Source organism: Emys orbicularis, chromosome 22, assembly GCF_028017835.1.
Source record: "Emys orbicularis isolate rEmyOrb1 chromosome 22, rEmyOrb1.hap1, whole genome shotgun sequence".
Taxonomy (NCBI): Eukaryota; Metazoa; Chordata; order Testudines; family Emydidae; genus Emys; species Emys orbicularis.
The window spans coordinates 6,866,032-6,887,324 of NC_088704.1; the positions used below are offsets into that span (position 1 = coordinate 6,866,032).

The 21,293-nt window shown below is 49.0% G+C and overlaps 1 protein-coding gene across 1 annotated transcript in view; it reads right to left on the reverse strand.

The window, feature by feature from the left end:
- LOC135893482 (protein-arginine deiminase type-2-like) overlaps positions 1–15,375 on the reverse strand; it is an 81,675-nt gene extending 66,300 nt beyond the window's left edge. Inside the window, exon 1 of the mRNA XM_065421310.1 lies at positions 15,284–15,375. Coding sequence (XP_065277382.1) covers positions 15,284–15,375 — 92 coding nt within the window. The remainder of the gene's footprint in view (positions 1–15,283) is intronic.
- Between the last annotated feature and the right edge of the window lie 5,918 nt (positions 15,376–21,293).

Genomic DNA, 21,293 nt, shown 5'->3' on the forward strand with positions numbered 1-21,293 from the left:
ATCGATTTATCGCGTCTGGACTAGATGTGATAAATCAACCCCTGATAGATCGATCGTTACCCACCGATCCGGCGGGTAGTGTAGACTTGCCCTTAGAGTAGGTCTCCACTGCAGAAAAAGGTGTGGTCTGATCTCGGGTGAAAATAGCAGCGAAGACTCAGCTTTGTACTCCAGTGAGCAGCTCGAGTTCAAGCCAACAGGGCAGCCTGGGGTTGATCTCGACTTGCCAGCCCACGTTAAAACCCAAGTTGCCATGTCTTCACTGCGATTTTAACCTGGGTTAGGAACATACCTTTAGGATCAGCGTGAATACTCCTGCTTATGCATCGGAAATGGTCTCTCTGCGAACATTGCTCACTGTCTGTTTAACAATTTGCTGCTCCCAAGAGGGCTCCGGCGCTCGCTAGGATCTGAGTGGCAAGTGAATGTTAACGGAGTGCGGATGAAACTGGAGCTAATTCACTGAAAAATCCCAAAGGAGGTTCAGTGCATTCACCCATTTCTATGTACAAAGTATTCTGTGGCTCCCCCATGCTAATGTGAATACAATACAGCTGGCACAAGCCCCAGTCCTGTGAAAGTCACATTTTTTAAGTGGGGGGTAGAGGGGGGAGGAGCTCAGAGCAGGAAATCTTTCCAGGAACCCATTTGCCGTAGTGCTCTTCCCAGCCAGAGCCTGCTGGCACCTGTCTGCAGTGTGAGCAAACAGGATCCAGGCTGTCCTCACTCCTTTTCCCTCCTCCCCCTGAGATCTTTGGCTTTGCAGCCACCTGTGGATGAAATTAAAGGGAAAACATATATACCAAAAGAAGGGAACCAGCTGTAGGAAGAGCCGAGGTTGCAGCCCGGGAGCTGGTCTGACTCCGGAGCGAAGTGAAGTTCTCTTTACTCGGGAGCTGGACCCATGGGCAAGATCACTGATCCACGCAGGCTTCCCTGTGTGTTGTTTTCAGGGCCCATCCTGTGCCCTTTGATAGCAATGAGAATGTGGCCGTTCATTGCGGTGGGAGTCGTTTTGGACTTGGAGCAAGTCTGGGGTGGTCCGTGGGTACATGCTGACAAATTTGGGGAGGCCACCTCTCAATGCTAAGACGACAAGACTTCTCTGCTGTTTTCAAACACAGCGTGCGGGTGGCCTGCCTCTCTGCCATAGTGGGAGTAGAGGGCACTGTGCCTGGTGCCAGCCGTCCCTCCCCACGGGACTCTGGAAGTAGCGACGGGCCAGCTGAATTAGTGACTGGCAACATTCTGTTGATGTCCTCCTGCTGTATCGCTCATTCTCCACCAATGCAATCCCTGCCCCTACTAAGATGACTCTGTCCTTACAGGAGATCGACTCCTGGATGAAGAGCAGCTGGCGTGAACTCAGCTTTGGCAAGGCTGAAGTGATGCGGATTAGGAAATGCTTGGAGAACTAGCCAGGTCATTGTCCTGCCCTTCCACTGAGGGCATCTGCTGCCTGTTTAAGAGGCAGTGTCGCCTAATGGCAAGAGTACCAGATTGGGACTCAGGCAACCTGGATTTTATTTCCAGCTCTGCCACTGACCTGCTGAGTGACCTTGGGCAAGTCCCTTTCTCACCCCATGCCTCAGTTTTCCCACCTGTAAAATGGGGATAATGAGACTGATCTCCTTTGTAAAGCGTTTGAGATCAGCTGATAGAAATCACTAGGTAAGGATATGTGCATTATTATAAGCCTCGGGAACCTACTCAGTTCAGCATTTAGTCTGGATAGCAAGGTAATGCCCCCTTCCACCTCTGCCTTTGCTAGGAAACTTCAACGCTTCCTCCTGACAAGGATCAGCCCAGCACGACCCATATGTTCCTTGCTGCCAAGGTGGATAACTGCAACTCGCTGTATCTGGGTGTGAAGGGGCCAGCAACATGGCGGCCCCAGCACATACAGAAATCAGCAGCCCGCTCCTCAGTGAGATGCAAGCTCATCGCCCCTCCGCTTCAGTCCCTCCACTGGCTGCCTGTCAGCTTCCATGGCCAGGTCAGGGCCCACGTCCTGATTTTGGAGACCAGCAGAGGGTCAGCGCTTAGCTCCCAGCGGCGGTCGCATCTCAGTCTGCGTTCCACCAAGACCTCTGCAGTCCTCTGGACAAAGCAAGCTCACAAAGCCCAGGACAAAACGAAAGCCCCAGACGCAAACTGTTCTCTGTCGCGGGGCACAGCTGGGTGCGGAACAAGCTCCAGAAGGCGTCGGACCATCCCAAGCTGAGCCCCCTCCGCTGGGGAACAGAGAAAACGCGTGATGGCCACCAGGGACCTCACCAAGCAGATCTAGCTTACTGGGATGCCACGCTGACAGGCACGATAGCAAACCCTGGAGATACTTTACGTGTCAGGGGCCTGATCCTGCAGGAGGTCCTTGGGTGGAGCACTTGCACTATCAGATCCAGGATACCAACATTGGGCCAGACCTGATGACTTGGAAGCAGGAACCCCCGTAGCCTGTTGAGTTGTCTGTTGTTTCAGATGGGGCCTGATCTTGTGAGGTGCCTCCCCAGTCCCTGCTTCCAGTGGGAGGGCAGATTTCAGCCCCCTGCACCTTCAGGCATGTAATGAGTGGGGTCATGTGTCAAGCAGCTGGCTCTGAAATGCACAGCGCCACTCCACTCCCCAACACCTCACGCGACCAGGCCTGGGTAGGCGGCGGTGAACCTGTGAGATGCCCAGCCCGAGCCGCAAAACGCCCCGTGTGTCAATATCATGGGCGGGTTTATAGGAGCAGACACATGTCAACCCAGCTTATGCCGGTGAATTCTGACACGTAGGAACTCTTCACATGCCCAGCATAGCTGCCTCATCCTCGCTATTGCTAAAATAACCCAAGGGCAACACTCTAAGAGCAGGGCGATACCAGCGGAGACAGATTCAATTTCCTTTCAGCCCAATAAATACAGGATCAAACGTAGCATATTCGCACGGGGCAGAGGGGAGCCATCTTCTCTCGGCAGGAGACGTTTCAGAACATCAGAGGGTTTGCCGGACAGGGTGCCACAATAAATGGAACAATAGCCTACCCTTCTTTACAAATAGCTTCATGTTTATTTTTCCTGCGCGTCTGACTTAAGACCAGGTGGCTAGCTAGGCTAAGTACCTGCGGGTACGTGAGAACCACATTGTGAACCCGGGTCTGTGGGACCTGGGCTTGCAGACTCATGTCCAAGCCTGCATTTGAGCATCCGCACTGCATTGTAGACTTGGGCTTACAATTGCTGGACCTGGGTCGCCCAGCCGTGCTAATGCGTCCACACTGCACTACGCAGACCCTCTGACTCGGGTCTGCAGTTTGAGCTGTGTCCACACTGCAAAATGACAGGGCTTGCACCCGAGTCACAGTGGGTCTCTCTCCTTGCAGGGTCTGCACAGCGAAACCCCTTTCTTTGTCTCTTAGTCACTGGAAAACCCAGTTTTAACCAGTCTATGCAAAGCCCCGCCTGGGGTGGAATTTCTCTGGAGCCGTTTACAATCCTGGGGCAATCCTCCCTCTAACCCCCCCGCCCCCCTGTTTTAGCTCCTGGAGGAGCTGCGGGACCCCTCCCCCACGGAGCAGAACATCGTTACACTTAAACCCTTCATTAAATTCACACGATGGTCCCCAAAGATGGGGGAGCAGCACCTGTCCAGGTGGAAACTCTGGCAGGTTTTAAAGTATTTCACATCTTCTCCTGGGGCCCGTGTCTGGTCACAGAGTCATGCCAGTTCTCGGAGTGAGCGTGTGAAGGTTCATCTACACCACAAAGAAAAACCCGCTGCACCGAGTCTCAGGGCCTGGGTCAATTGACTCGGGCTTGTGGGGCTTGGACCGCAGAGCTGAAAAGGGCAGTGTAGACGCTCCCGCTCAGGCTGGAGCCCGGGCTCCGAAACCTGGCCAGGGGGGAGAGTCATAGGGTGTGTCTAGACTCCACTGCAGTTAAAAACCAGCGGCTGGCCGGTGCCAGCTTACTCGGGCTAACGGGGCTGTTTAGTTGCAGTGTAGACGTCTGAGCTCCGGATGCAGCTGAGCTCTGTGACCCTCCCACATTGCAGGGTCCTAGAGCCCGGGCTTCAGCCCAAGCCCGGACGTCTACACTGCAGTAAAACAGCCCCGCAGCCTGAGTCAGCAGGCATGGGCCAGCCATGGGTTTTTAACTTACCCTGGAGACCGGCCCTAGGTCAGGGCTGTTGCTGTAGACAGTTCTAGTTCCTTTGTCTGTTGGCCATCTTGAACCAGCTCAAACCAGTCTACACTGTTTCCCCAGGGGCCAACACTTCCAAAAGACTGTCCCTGCATTAGAAAGACAAGGCGGGTTGAGGTAATAGCTGTTATTGGCCCAAGAGAAATAAGCTTTGAGCTTACACAGAGCTCTTCTTCAGGTCTGGGAAACTGAGGCCACGTCTACACTACCAGTTGTCAGCAAAACGGACGTCGGTCAGGGGTGTGACGATTCCATCCCCCCTCAGGGACATAAATTACACTGGCATAAGTGGTAGTCAATATACACAGATGTGGCTGAGGTGTTTCTACAAGATGCTACCTGCCCTGCTCAGTGGGACCTGGAATCTGTTAGAATGAGATGTGTCAGAGCTACAAAATTCACAAAAGAACATGCAAACTCTGAACACACACGGGGGGCTAGATCGGCCCCTTGGAGAAATACCACCCCCACCCCCCCGGCCACATGTTAGGAGTGCAGGCGCTGGGTTTTGGTCAAGCCCGTTACAAAGACACAGGGCAGCTAGGAGACCTGGATATGGGTTTTGAATTCCTACGTCTGGGGGGTGCATGTTTGAATCAGGGCTTTTGGTTTCATCTCTACTAGAATAAGTCTTGTTTGCTGACCGCACTGTGGCTCCCCATCCCCTTAGCACAGGGGTGGGCAAACTTTTTGGCCTGAGGGCCACATCGGGGTTCCAAAACTGTATGGAGGGGTGGGTAGGGAAGGCTGTGCCTCCCCAAACAGCCTGGCCCCCGCCCCCTATCTGCCCCCTGACTGCCACCCTCAGAACTCCTGACCCATCCAACCCTCCCCTGCTCCTTGTTCCCTCACCCCCCCCGGACCACACCCCTTATCCAACCCCCCCCGCTCCCTGTGCCCTGACTGCCCCGACCCCATCCACACACACCCCAGAACCTCCGCCCCATTCAACCACCCCCTGTTCCCTATCCCCTGACTGCCCCGACCCCCACCCACACACACCCCAGAACCTCCGCCCCATTCAACCACCCCCTGCTCCTTGTCCCCTGACTGCCCCCCAGGACCCTCTGCCCCTTATCTAACCCCCCCCACTCCCCTCCCCCTTACCAGAGCGCTGGCGGCACGGCAAGTTGAGGCTGTGGGGGAGGGGGGACAGTGGGGGAGGGGCCGGGGGCTAGCCTCCCAGGCCGGGAGCTCAAGGACGGTCTCAGCCCACGGGCCATAGTTTGCCCACCTCTGCCTTAGCAAGTGAATGGACCAGATTTCATAATACCAAAGAGCGGATTGCTTTGGCAACGTAAGCGTCTAGGTGCAGTTATTATGGGCTCTTTCCAAAAACGAGCTCGGGACATTAATGCAGAGACGGTTATGTTCAGAAAGCCAAGCTAGGGGGATGTGCTGATGAGCCAGGCCACCCATTGCTGCCGGAGAGCACGAAGCTTGACCTCAGCTGTCCCGGGTCATGTTGTAACCCCTCGCCTGCTGCGGGTCACTGCGAAATAATCCTATAACCAGCCCACGGTGGTGCAACAAGTAACCAGAAACTCAGTTACCAAAGCAACTAATCCTGCGGCTCATGCCTAGTAACTGGAGCCTCTCTGCTTTCAGACACGTTCGGCCCTGTGCATTGCAGCAGAGTGAAGGGCGATGCTACCTTGTCTCCCCAGTGACCCGCACCCTCCCCTCCTCCACCCCCTTGTGAGGCCTGACAACAGAGTAGACCTGGCCAGGAAAGAGGCAGCACCATAAAGCCCAAGCTGATGCCCTGCACATCTCTAGGAGGCTTGGGTGATAGGCAAGAGCTGTGCCTAGGCATCTTGACACCATTTCTTTTGAGTCGCGATGCCCTATGAGGAGCATTTTCTGGTTCGTCCAGGAGAGGGGCAGGGGATTGGTTCATGGAGTTGTCCGTCACTCCTCAAGCATGTCCTTCTGACCTTCTCAGCAAGATCTGAGGAAAGCAGGCCAAGTCACTATAAACACCAGTTCCTAGCAGAGTTTAGTGCCACCAGTGCAAATCGAAGCTTTGATCCTAGTGTCCCGTCACCAAAGACTAGAATCAAGGCAGGCAAGGACATGAGACTTGCTGGAAAACACTCCAAGGAAAAAAATAGCATTTTAAGGGTTCCTCCCAACGTCAGTACCTTCTTCCCAATCCCCTCATTGCTTCCAACATCTGAAGCTTCACTCCCGAGAACCTGGTCCTTGTAGCAAGGAATCCAAGTCTCCATAAAAATCAATGGCATTTGCCCAAACTCCTATGTACCAAAAAACCCCACAGCATTAACTCTTCCCCCCCCCCCCATTCATCTTCCCCACCCCGTCTTCCCTCTACAATGGCCTTTTCGCTACTTTGCTTGATTTTTTTTAAAACCTATTTAAAAAAAACAACCCACCAAACAACTCCCATCCCCAAACAACCTAATATTATAAACTACTGGGCCGTGACAATTGACAAAACATCACCTGGTGCCTGAGCTGTATCAAACAGCTAGCACAGGTGAGTGATCCTTTATGCCCTTGAAATTCACATGCAAATGCAGGCCTGTGCACTGAAAGGCGGCTTACTGTGATTTGGCAATTACAGAAGCCCTGGGGCAGGGCTTTCTTGAGCAGCGTGAAAATTTGGAGAGGCAGCTCCAGCTGCTAAATTCTGGCTTATAAATACCAGGTCAGCAGCAGTGCCAATTCCTCAACAAATGAGTTTTCATTATCTTAATAGAGTCGCTGGAGGCCAGAATCCCTCCGTAATGCTCACCAGGAAAGCCCTCTTGCTGCCTCTCCAAGGGACAGGCGGAGACTCGGGACACCCAGGTCATGGCCTCCAGGAAGGTCGTGTATGGAAGTTCCAGGTGAATAGGCTACAGGGCCTTCAGCAAGCTCAGAGGAGCAGGATGCCTTTCAGAAACGTTCAGAGCAGAGACTGTTCTGCCCACCCATTGGCCCCTCTGCAGGTTTTAAGAACTTGTCTGTTCCTTAATCTCCATCCTGGGCCAAATCCTGCTCACCGGACTAGTCCCATCAAACTTTGTGGAGAAACCCCATCTGCTTGGCCTCCTATCCACCTGTTGTCTCTTGTCTGACACGTACATCGTCTGCTCTTTCAGGCAAAGACCATTTTTCTGTTGTACAGCTCCTAGCACAATGGTCTATGGCGATGTAAATAAATCATATTTACAGTCAGGGATTTTAGGGAAAAATCCCCACCCCAGGCTATCACTAGAGGGAGCTGTAGTGTCAACAAAGCTTTTGTTTTTTCTCTTTTTAAGCCACAACATACCTGCCTGGGTCGTGAAACGGACAAATATTATACCACCCCCGTCAGTTTCACCCGACTGCTGATACCATGTGGAGGGGCAGACAGAGATACAAAAGAGAAGAGCAAAGGGAATGAGAAGAGCATCATGTTTAGACAGCTGCTTGTATTAATTGTTTCTTTGGGCTGCCAACCCCTCCCCCAGCCCGGTCAAATCCTAAAATTCATAATGCACATTTGACCATGTGTTTGTAATAATCCCAATAGACAAAAGTTCTATAGAAACGCCCTCCTCTGACAAACAGACAGATTATTTTCTCCCCACTGACTCTGGACGTCCAATGGAGCAGAAATAGAGCGACAGCGATTCCATTGTGCCTCGTGGTGGGGGGAAAAAAGTCTCTTTGCAGCGTTGCCAAGAGCAGTGGTGCAAGTGGAGCCCTGCGAGCGGTTAGGGTCCTGACGCACAGACTGCAGGGGGAGCGAAAACCATCAGGCCGGATTCTGCTAAATGCTGGGGTGACGCCATCGATTTCCAAGGCGTGGCCATGAACTTGGAGCAGGCTGGGGCGGTTGTAAAGGACCGCAAAGTTCCGCTCATCGGCTTTCACGGGAGCTACGGTGTGAAAAGTGGTTAGAAAACAGGGCCCAGCCTGCTGGAGCTGATGAGAAAACTTCCGCGGATTTCATTCAGACCATACGTGCCAACATTCCACTTTCCCTATGGGTGCTCGACCCCCGCTCCGCCCCAGGCCCCGTCCCCACTCCACCCCTTCCCCCAAGGCCCCACCCCTGCCCCACCTCTTTCCGCCCCCGTTCTGCCCCCTCCCCCAAGCATGCCCCGCCCTCGCTCCTCCCACTCCAGCGCCTCCTGCATGCTGCTAAACACTTGATCCGAGGCAGGCAGGAGGTGCTGGGAGGGAGGAGGAGGCACTGATCGGAGGGTGGGAGGGCCGGTGGGTGGGAGGGCTGGGGGAGGAGCTGATTGGCAGGGCTGCTGGTAGATGCTGAGCACCCATTATTTTTTACTCAGCCCTGGAGCACCCACAGAGTCGGCGCCTATGATCTGGACAATAAAGTACTGTTATTTCTTTAATTCTCAGCAGAGAAGTGATGGACTGAATTCAAACCAACCCCTTAACATCCTCTAAGTAGCTAGGATTCCAAGCACATTCTTTAGCATCTTTTAAAAAGTCTCAGACCCTGGTACATACACACAACTCCCGCCAACTTCACTCGATGGGGTAGCGTGGTCTAGTGGACAGGGACTTAGGAGACCTGGGCTCATATCCCAGCTCAGCCTTAGACTTCCTGTGCGACGCTGGGCAAGTCACTCAGTCTCCCCTGATCAGTTTCCCTACCTCACGGGGTGTTGCAAAAGGGGGGGGGGGGGGGGAGAATCCATTAATCATTAGGATGCACTCGGGTACAATGGTGATGGGGACCAGCTGGGTAGGGAGAATCTTAGAACTGTAGGGCTGGAAGGGACCTTGAGAAGCCATCTAGTCCAGCCTCCCATGCTGAGACAGGACCATGTATACCTAGACCAGCCCGGACAGGGCCTGATTAGGACATTCTGAAGCCCTAAACTAGGGGTCGGCAACCTTTCAGAAGTGGGGTGCCGAGTCTTCATTTATTCTCTCTGATTTAAGGTTTTGCGTGCCAGTCATACATTTTAACGTTTTTAGAAGGTCTCTTTCTATAAGTCTATAAAATAGAACTAAACTATTGTTGTATGTAAAGCAAATAAGGTTTTTAAAATGTTTAAGAAGCTTCATTTAAAATTAAATTAAAATGCAGAGCCCCCTGGACCAGTGGCCAGGACCTGAGCAGTGTGAGTGCCACTGAAAATCAGCTCGTGTGCCTCCTTCGGCACGCATGCCATACGTTGCCTACCCCTACCCTAAACTATGTCAAGTGTCAGAGGCCCCATACCATAAAAAAAATAATAATTATATATTCAATGTCCTTTCTGTGAAAATAATAAAACATGAAAGCTTTATATTTGCATATATACACACAAAGGCAAAGTTGTAAAAATGGAATAATAATCTAACTAAAACACATCTTGCAAGATGCCTGTTTGCATTATAAGATAGTTTCAAATTAACATAGTTTCGTCTCTGATTTCTTAATTAGTAGATATGAAAACTTTATATCTACAGGAACACAGAAGCAGTTATAGTTACACAGACCAGCTTACTTATTGGAAGCAACCTGCCGTATGTCTGTTTGCACATCACATTAATTTTAAACACATTTTCTTTCATGATTTTTGGAGAGCAAAGTCACGGATGACGTCCTCGAATGATAAACTGAGTTTGTCACTTTCAATGCACAGAATGCTTAGGGCAGATTGCTGCAAGAAAAGCTTTCTCTAGGCAGAGATCTCTCTTTGCATTCACTTCTCTATCCTCAGTCTCCCCCAGGGCCACTAATTAATCTCAAGTAAACACCTCGGACACACAGAGTGACAACAAGCTATACGCGCGAAAGAGAAAGAAAGAATTTTCCAGGAAAAAGACTAGTAATCTCTAGACAGGCATTGAGAAAGTGAGAAAAACTAGCCTATATTCAAGCAAATATAATGAATATTGTAGGCTTTAATAGCCTATAAATCATATATGCACATAGTTTGAAATAACTTGCTCACCGAGTACTCAGAATATTTTGATTCATCTTCCTTCAACTTCTCTCAAAACCCTCTATTTATCCTTTCATCAGCACTCTCTGATATTTACTGTGAAGGTTCCCGAAACTGACGGAGGAAAGCCAACACAAATTTATCCTCTTTGAGATCACACTCAACCCGTCTATACGACGATCACCTGCAAACTCAACCACGTGAAGCACGGCTAGCGCATGGCGCAGAAAGCGGCGTGTGCACTAAAACACACAACTGTCCGTATGTACAGATCAGAAGAAGAAAACACACGAACACCTAAGAAAACGAAGGAAAACAGGAGCGAAGGCACTATACAACTGAGCGTCTGGATCGTAAACAAAAGATGGCGGCCTTTCGGCTATCACCAGCCAAGGGGGACTCTATACATGATGTCACTCCTAGGACGAGTCCCATATGCGTATGAGCTTGGCAGGATTGCTTCACGACACTGCCGTCTCCGACCTCACATTTTCCCCTGGTTTTATCGTCAGTGGGATTATTTATTTATTGAAATAAGTTCTGAAGGCACGGTCAGAATTTTACCAATAGCAGCTGGCCAACAAAACGCTGCCTTAGCAGAATTACTTGTAGAAATACTAACTTTACAAGTGCAATTATCATTTTTTTCTCAGCCCTGACCTCCCGCCTGTCAATAGTGAACAATTAATGACGGGTAAGGGTATTTGTGTAGGCAGATGTGTATATTTTTGTCATATTTGAACGAAAATGTCTATATTTAGAGAGAATCTCCCCCCTCCCCCCCATATCTCCTTTATTTATCAACTGATTTTGATAACATTTGAAATGGAGTCAGATTTTTCTTTTTTAGAGGCCCCTCATATTGCAAGGCCCTAAGCTATAGCTTAGTTAGTTTATGCCTTAATCTAGCCCTGCGTGATAGGGGTTTGTCCAACCTGTTTTTGAAAACCTCCAATGATGGCAATTCCACAACCTCTCTAGGTAACCTGTTCCAGTGCTTACATATCCTTAAAGTTAGAAAGTTTTTCCTAATATCTAACCTAAATCTCTTGATTTAGTGGACACGGAAAACAATAGATCACCGTCCTCTTTCAAACAGCCCTGCACATATTTGAAGACTTATCAGTCTTCTTTTCTTAAGACTACACATGCCCAGTTTTTTCACCTTTCCTCATAGATCAGGTTTTCTAAACCCTTTATCATTCTTGTTGCTCTCCTTCGGACTCACTCAAATTTGTCCACAGCTTTCCTAAAGAGTAGTGCCCAGAATTGGACACAGTTCTCCGGCTGAGGCCTCACCAGTGCTGAGCAGAGTGGAACAATACCTCCTGTGTCTTACCTACAACACTTCGGTTAATGCATCCCAGAATATTCACCTTTTTGCAACTGCATCGCATTGCTGGCTCATATTCCATTTACAATCCACTCAAATCCCCAGGTCCTTTTCCGTAGTATTACTGCCTAGGCAGTTATTCCCCATTTTGTAGCTGTGCATTTGATTTTTTCCTTTCCAGTACAGTACTTTGCACTGGTCTTTACTGAATTTCACCTTGTTGATTTCAGACCAATTCTACCATTTATCAAGGTCCTTTTGAATTTGGATCCTGTCCTCCAAAGTGCTAGCAACCCCTCCCAGTTCAGTGTCATCCATACATTTTTATAAGCATACACTCCCCTCTGTTATCCAAGTCATTAATGAAAATATTGACCAGTACTAGATCCAGGACAGACCTCTGCGGGACCCCATTAGATATGTTCTCCCAGTTTGACAGCAAACCATTGACAACTCCTCTTTGAGTACAGTTTTTCAACCAGCTGTCCACCCACTTTATAGTAGTTTCATCTAGACTGCATTTCCCTGCTTTGCTTAGGAGAACGTCACGTGGGACTGTGAGAGACAAGGTGGGGGAGGTAACATCTTTTAATTGGACCAACTCCTGCTGGAGAGTTTTATCCTGGAACCAACACGGCTACAACAACACTGCACATGGGACTGAGCCAAAAGCCTTATTAAAATGGAGATAAATCATGTCTACTGCTTCCTCCCATTCCACTAGGTCAGTTTCCCTATCAGAAAAGGAAAGTCTAGCGTAATTTATTCTTGGCAAATCCATGCTGGCTATTATTTATCACTCTCTAGATGCTTACAACATGATGTAGAGTGTTACTGTAGGACCACATTTTCCCCTGATTGTTTCAGGACACCATGGGTCCATTTCTGACGGAGAACATCGCATTTCCACTGTCCACGCAAAGGGTCTGCAAATCTGACCCATTCACAGATGGTGCCCAGCGCGGCTGCTTCGCTTCATGCGAATATGTCTCTCTAAAGTCTTTAAAGCTCTGCTTCCCCTGGGTTCACACCGGCCCGGTTTTTAAAGCCCAAGGGACTATTTGCCAGCACCATGGCAGAGGGCCAGGAAAAGTGCTGTTTGAAGGAGGACCAGAGCACCATCAGCTGTAAATAAGAGTTTTACAATGACAACAGCGGTTTATATTGGATTAAGAGAGCTCATAGCTGATGGCTGGCTGTTAAAAATATAGACAATATATCTCATGGACTAAAAAGGGACAGCGAAATGTTTATTCCCTTCCCAGATTACCACCTGCTGACCAGGAGTTTTGCAGCATAGCTCTACCAGCTGCAGGACATCTTCCTAGAAAGAATATGGAACTCGTAAATAAAGTCATCAGAATTCCGTAAGGATCACAGACGTTATGGATGGAGGACCATTCAGATCACTGAGTCTATCCACCTGCAAAGGCAGAGCACACTCCTCAGACAGAGCATGCATCAGATAGGACACAAGAGAACAGCCACACTAGGTCTGACCAATGGTCCAGCCAGCCCAGCGTCCTGTCTTCCAACAGTGGCCAGTACCAGAAGCTTCAGAGGCAATGAACAGAACCTGGACCTGGACCCCCCAGATCTGAATTTTGTGGCTTTGCCTCAACGCTGAAGAGCTAAACCAAAATCCCATATCGAACCACCCCCAATAACCAGGGTGTCAGGGACTACTGGATCTGAATTTTGCAGCCATAATTACAAATTTGAGGCTGTCTGAGTGCACACCTTTAAAGCATCTACAAGTCTTTTTAGCCTGCTGCTGCACGGTGTGGTGTATTGCCCGCACCCAGGGAAATGAAAGTGCTGGGCAGCCCTGCAGCATACCCATTGGCAAATGAGGATTAATACTGGCCTCAGGGAGGCAGTGTGACCTAGCGGACAGAACAGTGGACTGGGAATCAGGAGATCTGGGTTCTATTCCCAGGTCTGCGGTTGGCTCTCTCTGTAACCTTGGACAAGTCACTTCCCCTCCCTATGCCTCTGTGAAATGGGGATAATGATACTGAACTCCTTTATAAAGTGTGTTGAGATCCACTGATGAAGAGCACTAGATTAGCACAAGGAGCTGCCATGAGGTGGGTATTAATGAATACTTGAAGGGCTTTGAGATCCACCAACGGGACACAAAGGCTGTCTCTAGGTTAAGGAAATTCCCATCAGTGCAAGTCACTACTGTGACGCAACCCTCTCATAGAGACATGCTGCACTGGCACAAAGAGGGGGTTTATGCCCGTGCTGTTTGCTTTGGTGACTGGATTACGCTGCCCCACTGCTGTACGCCCTTGCATAGTGCAGCGTGTTTGTGTTAAAGACTTTGCCCTGGGGTAATTGCATCAATCTGTTTGCACAGGTGCAAATTTCTTTAATGTTGCCAAGGTCAAAGTCGTGTGTTTCCTCAAGCCACATTCAACCTAAGGAGCGGCTGGTGTCAGTGTCCTGGAAAGGGAAGCAGAGATTGCGTTTCTTGCAAACAGCTCCGTTTAGCAGTGGGGGACGGGCACAACCAGCCAGCGACACCCATGGGAACAGAGTGCTCCATAGAGAGGGGTGTGTGTGTGTGGAAAGCCAGCTGGCGTCTCCACCAAGGTTCACGGTGTTGTGATCCTTGGATGCCTTGCTACTTACATTATACAACAAAGAACCCCACGCCACAGCCACCACCCCGTTGACATAGCTCTCAGCCCCCCAGACATCTCTGATGGCCACTAAGATACAAGTGAAGAGACTTGATTTTTTTTTTTTCAAGTTGCATCTTACAACACTGAAAGTCCCAGGGACGTGGCAAGGTTGGGTTGGGCCTGCTCCGGAGCTGGCAAACCACTCCACCACCTCCTGCCCCAGCACATGCAGCAATAAAATCAGAAGTGAAGGAATCCAGGGCTCAGGACTGAATCTGACTCCGGCACCAGCTGCTCCTGGGGCCGTGACTGACTGACACCCACATGCCCCCCCCCCCCGTGTGTCACATGCTGGATTGCGATCCCCCAGGCACTGGTTAAGTAGCATTTAAGTGACCAGACTCATTAAATAGGAGCTTGCTAGGGGAGGGGAGATGGGTGCAAAGGGGCAGGAAACCCATAACAGGGCAGGTGAGCTGCCGAAAGGAGGATGGGGGCATTACAGACTGGCAGCTACAAAGGAAAAATAATGCCTGGCTGCGGGGGAGCAGTGAGCGCTGGCTGAGTTCAGGAGGGAAGGAGGTGAAAGGTGCCTGGGTACAGATAGTGGGTGTAGCAGGGAGAGGTGCCAAGGGAAGGCTGCAGGGGCAGTGTGAGGATGGGTGCAATAAGGGAAGGGTGCTTCAGTGTAAGGGGTGCAGGCAGGGCCAGTGCAAGGAAGTTTCGTGCACTAGGCTTGTGTCCACCCCCCAGCCCTGCGGCAGCTCCCCGCCGCCCCCGAGGCACCCCCCGCGGCAGCTCATCCCCCCGGGAAGCCGTGTGGCAGCTCCCCCCCCACCCTGAGGCACCCCCACCCTGAGGCACCCCCACAGCAGCGGGAGAAGTGGAGCGGCGATCGCTTGCTCGGGGAGGAATGCTGAAAAAAAAATTGGGGGCACCGCTTTTTAGCACCCCCAAATCTTGGCACCCTAGGTACCGCCTAGTTCGCCTTAATGGTAGCACCGGCCCTGGGGGGTGGGGGGGGAGTGGGGTTAGGTACAGCAGAAGAAGGGTGCCTGGGGCACAGTGAGTGTCTGCAACAGGGGAAGGATGCCCAGGGGCACGCAGGGGGCTGCGGCAGGGGAAGGGTGCCCAGGGGCACAGTGGGGGGGAGGATGCGGCAGGGGAAGGGTGCCGGGAAGCTGCCCAGGGCCCCGGGCGGGCTGAGGGTGCCAGGGGGCCGACACTCACCCGTACACGTCGGCGGAGATCTGGGTGCCCAGCACGCACACCGCCTCCATGCGGCTCCCATACTGCAGCCGGAGAGTCCGATCCCGCAGCATCGCCCCCGCTGAGCAGCCCCCGGCCGCCGCTCGCTTCTTCCTTCCTCCCACCCGCGTGTCCTGCCCCCACCTGCCGCCAGGTGAGTCCGAGCCAGCCGCGGCTCCCGCGGCAGCGAGCCCCGGCTTATCCCTGCTCCCAGTCACGCCCCCGGACCCACAGGGAGCCAATCAGCGGCAGCAAACTGCCCCCCAGGGTGGGGCCAGCTCAGGGTTGAAATTCGCCTTTATTTTTAGAAAGGGAAGTTTTGGACCATTTTCCCCTAGTGTAACCCCCCCCTCCATTTCCCTCCCCCCTAGCCCGGGGGCTGCAGCCACACTACAGGGGACATGAGCATGGGGGCGGGGCCGGGGGGCAGACCCCAGACAGCTCCAAGCCACAGGCAAGGGGCTCCCCCAGCTGTCCCAAACTCAGACCCGGTCGAGCTGTAAACCGATCCCTAGGCAATCAACCGCTCTCCCGGCCCAGCACACTGGCCCAGACCGCCCAGGGAGAAATCTGGGGCCACTCAAGCTCTTAATCCAGTCCAAAATCTTCCTCAGTAATGCCATTGCTGCACCAGGATCACCTAGGAAACCTGAACCTGGCACGGTCCCTGGCGGCAGGAGTGTGCCAGTGTTAGGGGGTGCGGTCTGCTTAGCATCAAGTGTCCTTAGCCGGTGGCAGGTTATGGCGCTTCCAAATCAGCCACCATCTCTTTCCTTCCTCCTCCAGTGTGGGGCTGGCTGGTCTTACTAAGCAGAGACTGTTGTCTGATGATTTGAGGAAGTCTCTCTCTCAAAACGGTCACATTTTTAACACAAGTTAAAGGGACAGTGCCATAGCTAAAAGTTGTGTTTAGGGAAAAAAACAGCAAGATGAATATCTCTGGTGTGGGGGGCAGTTGGTAATTCATCCATTACTGAATCGTTTAACAGGCACTGTGTTTATAGATGTAGATGGATTTGTCTTTTGTTACTAATGTGTCATTTGATGAGTTTATTAATGCTCAAGTTGAATAGATCTTTTTGAAACATACTTTAAAAAGAAAATGTCTTCCCTGGGTTACAAGATAACCAGCTTTAAATGATTAAACCTGAAAGAATTTTAGAAGCATCCAAAGATCCCAGTCAGAACGGAGACCCCTTTTGGTCCTAGATGCTGTGTAAACACAAAGCAAAGCACAGTCCCTGTCCTGAAGAGTCTGGGTCCCTGATCTGCAAACATGCCCTGTTTGTACCCCGCTCTAAACATATGATTTTTAATGTCATTTCTGGTGTGCAAAATTAAGAACATGAATAAGGGTTTGCAGGATCAGGGCCTAACTTAAGACAAACAGCTGCAGCAAATGCATATCAGACAATATGGAAAGGGGAGGGGAAACAAGGGTATTAGAAAGAAGGCCACATGTTTACACAGTCTGGCTTTATGCACAGTTTAGTGGTTCTGAAGCCTTCAGGAGTTATTTTCCTTTGTATTTTAATATCTAAAGATCAGCAATGCCCACTGGTTCTCTACTTAGCCACTCTCAGCTGATGATTTCTTGTAGGCATCACAGCAGCAGTGGGTAGAGAGGAAGGATCTGATAGGACAGGACTTACTGGGCTAGTTTGGGGAAGATGTTCCATATTTAAGGAGCGGTATGAAAAGAACCACAGAGAGGTTGACAATGAAAATACTCAGTCACATTTTAGTCAGTTTCATTTCCGGATACCCATGCCCTAGTCCCAATGATCTAATCCAGTGGCTCTCAATCTTTCCAGACTACTGTACCCCTTTCAGGAATCTGATTTGTCTTGCGTGCCCCCCCTCTCCCCCCAGTTTCACTTCACTTAAAAACTACTTGCTTATAAAATCAGTCATAAATATACAAAAAAGTGTCACAGCACATTATTACTGAGAAATTGCCATAACAGAGGCTCAACTTAAATGTACACCCTAAATTAAAAAAACATAGTAAAAGAACCCAAAAAGTGCCACCGTGGCTAAACAACAAAGTAGAAGAAGCAGTGAGAGACAAAAAGGCATCCTTTAAAAAGTGGAAGTTAAATCCTAGTGAGGAAAATAGAAAGGAGCATAAACTCTGGCAAATGAAGTGTAAAAATATAATTAGGAAGGCCAAAAAAGAATTTGAAGAACAACTAGCCAAAGACTCAAAAAGTAATAGCAATTTTTTTTTTTAAGTGCATCAAAAGCAGAAAGCCTGCTAAACCAGTGGGGCCACTGGACGATCGAGGTGCTAAAGGAGCACTCAAGGACGATAAGGTCATTGCAGAGAAACTAAATGAATTTTTTGCATCAGTCTTCATGGCTGAGGATATGAGGGAGATTCTCAAACCTGAGCCATTCTTTTTAGGTGACAAAGCTGAGGAACTGTCCCAGATTGAGGTGTCATTAGAGGAGGTTTTGGAACAAACTGATAAACTAAACAGTAATAAATCACCAGGGCCAGATGGGATTCACCCAAGAGTTCTGAAGGAACTCAAATGTGAAACTGCAGAACTACTAACTGTAGTTTGTTACCAATCATTTAAATCAGCTTCTGTACAAAATGACTGGAGGATAGCTAATGTGACTCCAATTTTTAAAAAGGGCTGCAGAAGTGATCCTGGCAAAATCAGACTAACTTCAGTATCGGGCAAACTGGTTGAAACTATAAGAACGAAATTGTCAGACACATAGATTAACATAATTTGTTGGGGAAAAGTCAACCTGGTTTTTGTAAAGGGAAATCATGCTTCACCAATCTACTAGAATTCTTTGAGGGGGTCAACAAGCATGTAGACCAGCAGCGGCTCCAGGCACCAGCGCTCCAATCGCGTGCCTGGGGCGGCAAGCTGTGGGGGGCACCCTGTCGGTCCCTGCGAGGGCGGCAGTCAGGCAGCCTTCGGCGGCTTGCCTGTGGGAGGTCCGCCGGTCCCGCGGATTCGGCAGCAATTCGGTGGCAGGTATGCCGAAGCCGCGGGACCGGCGGACCTCCCGCAGGCATGCTGCCGAATCCGTGGGACCGGGGACCTCCCTGCCTGCCGTGCTTGGGGTGGCAAAAAAGCTAGAGCCGCCCCTGATGTAGACAAGGGGGATCCAGTGGATATAGTGTACTTAGATTTTCAGAAAGCCTTTGACAAGGTCCCTCACCAAAGGCTCTTAAGCAAAGTAAGCTGCCATGGGATAGGAGGGAGGGCGCTCTCATGGATTGGTAACTGGTTAAAAGATGGGAAACAAAGGGTAGGAATAAATGGTCAGTTTTCAGACTGGAGAGAGGTAAATAGTGGTGTCCCCCAGGGGTCTGTACTGGGACCAGTCCTATTCAACATATTCATAAATGATCTGGAAAAAGGGGTAATCAGTAAGGTGGCAAAATTTGCAGATGATACAAAACTACTCAAGATAGTTAAGTCCCAGGCAGACTGCGAAGAGCTACAAAAGGATCTCTCAGAATTGGGTGACTGGGCAACAAAATGGCAGATGAAATTCAGTGTTGATAAATGCAAAGTAATGCACATTGGAAAACATAATCCCAACTATACATACAAAATGAAGGGGTCTAAATTAGCTGTTACCACTCAAGAAAGAGATCTTGGAGTCATTGTGGATAGTTCTCTGAAAACATCCACTCAATGTGCAGCAGCGTCAAAAAAGCTACGGAATGTTGGGAATCATTAAGAAAGGGAGAGATAATATCATATTGCCTCTATATAAATCCATGGTACGCCCACATCTTGAATACTGTGTGCAGATGTGGTCGCGCCATCTCAAAAAAGATATATTGGAATTAGAAAAGGTTCAGAAAACGGCAACAAAAATAATTAGGGGTATGGAATGGCTTCCATATGAGGAGAGATTAATAAAACTGGGACTTTTTAGCTTGGAAAAGAGATGATTAAGGGGGGATATGATTGAGGTCTATAAAATCATGACTGGTGTGAAGAAAGTAAATAAGGAAGTGTTATTTACTCCTTCTCATAACACAAGAACTAGGGGTCACGAAATGAAATTAGTAGGCAGCAGGTTTAAAACAAATAAAAGGAAGTATTTTTTCACACAATGCACAGTCAACCTGTGGAACTCCTTGCCAGAGGATGGTGTGAAGGCCAAGACTATAACAGGGTTCAAAAAAGAACTAGATAAATTCATGACGGATAGGTCCATCAATGGCTATTAGCCAGGATGGGCAGGGATGGTGTCCCTAGCCGCTGTTTGCCAGAAGCTTGGAATGGACAAAAGGTGATGGATCACTTGATGATTACCTGTTCTGTTCATTCCCTCTGGGGCACCTGGCATTGGCCACTGTCGGAAGACAGGATACTGGGCTAGATGGACCCTTGGTCTGACCCAGTATGGCCGTTCTTATGTTTTTATGCTTACTTTCTCATTTTTACCATATAATTATAAAATAAATCAATTGGAATATAAATATTGTACTTACATTTCAGTGTATAATATATTGTCTATATGAAATTTTTGTTTGTACTGACTTTGCTAATGCTTTTTATGTAGTCTCTTGTAAAACTAGGCAAATATCTAGATGAGTTAATGTACTCCTTGGAAGATCTCTGTGTACCCCCAGGGGTACACGTACCCCTGGTTGAGAACCACTGATCTAATGTTGCAGTTGTAAGCACTACAGGGAAATGGTGTTCCTTTAAAAGCTGTTTCCACTGGCATTTTAAAATAAATAGAAATGTTTCTATTGACTGTTGATTTATATTTTAACAAAATACAAGGCCAAATTTGACCCGACAGAGTTGCTTTAAATATTTCCCACTCACCTCAATGGACATTTCACCTGTCTCAAAAATTTTCTTTTTGTCAAGGATGAGTCCTCATCTGGTTAAAGTGTCCGGTTTGTTTCTCGACACTGGGGAAGTTTATCCTTCAATTTCAAAGTTTAAAAAAATGTACTTATTGTATTTAAGTGGTTCAGAATATTAATTGTCGATTCATTTCATTTTCGTTTTTGTCCTGAAAGATCTCAGACCATGTCACAAATGATGTACATACAACACCACTAAAATGCAGCAACTTCTGGGGGTGGAGACCGCTAACCAGAACATATCACCTCAATAGTGGGGAAATTTTACTCAAGCACACTGAGACAAATTGTGCCATCTATCACACAGAGCAGACCTTGATTGATTTTTTTTAAATGGTCACACACACACACACACACACACACACACACACACACACACACACACACACACACACACACATACATACATTTTGGACTTTGTTCTCCTTGGTTATGATGCAACCAGAATGCTTCAATGGAATTATTTCTCTAACATCCCATCATACTAAATAGGAATATATAATTACCCCCTAGTGATTTGAGAACCAACAACAACAAAAAATGATAAACTAGCATTAGGGATGAAGTTTCCACTCTAAGTTTAATTTTTCTTTGTCTGGTTTTCCATCAGCATCACCCACAAATCCCATTAAAGCCAACGTGGGCTAGAGATAATCAAAACCTTTGATTAAAAAAATAAAACCAGGCTTTCTTTAACTGAGCAGAACAACTTTCTAAAAAATCTTCCCCAAACTTCCTTTTTGTATGAGTTCAGGAGAGGACAGACAGGTGAGTAGCGGCCACCTGACTTCGGGTCATTTCAGTCAGCTGGAGTAAAATTAGGTGTTGAAAGAAGACTTTGGCAGCGTGGGGCCTTTTGAACTGTGCCAAAAGAGTGGATGAAAATGCCATTAATAAGAGCTAATGTCAGATCCCTGCCACAGGGACGGTCCTTGGTTGATAGCAATGAAATGCAGAGCCAGAGCATTTATGGAAAAGGAATGCCCAAGCATAGCTGGATCATTGCTCTTTTGACAACATTCTGTTACAATGAGGCCAACAATGGAGGGAGATGTCATTGTTCATTGTGCTTGGCGGATGTCGCTTCTGGGGAGTGACGTGCACAGCGCACTGTTTAGGAATAACTAC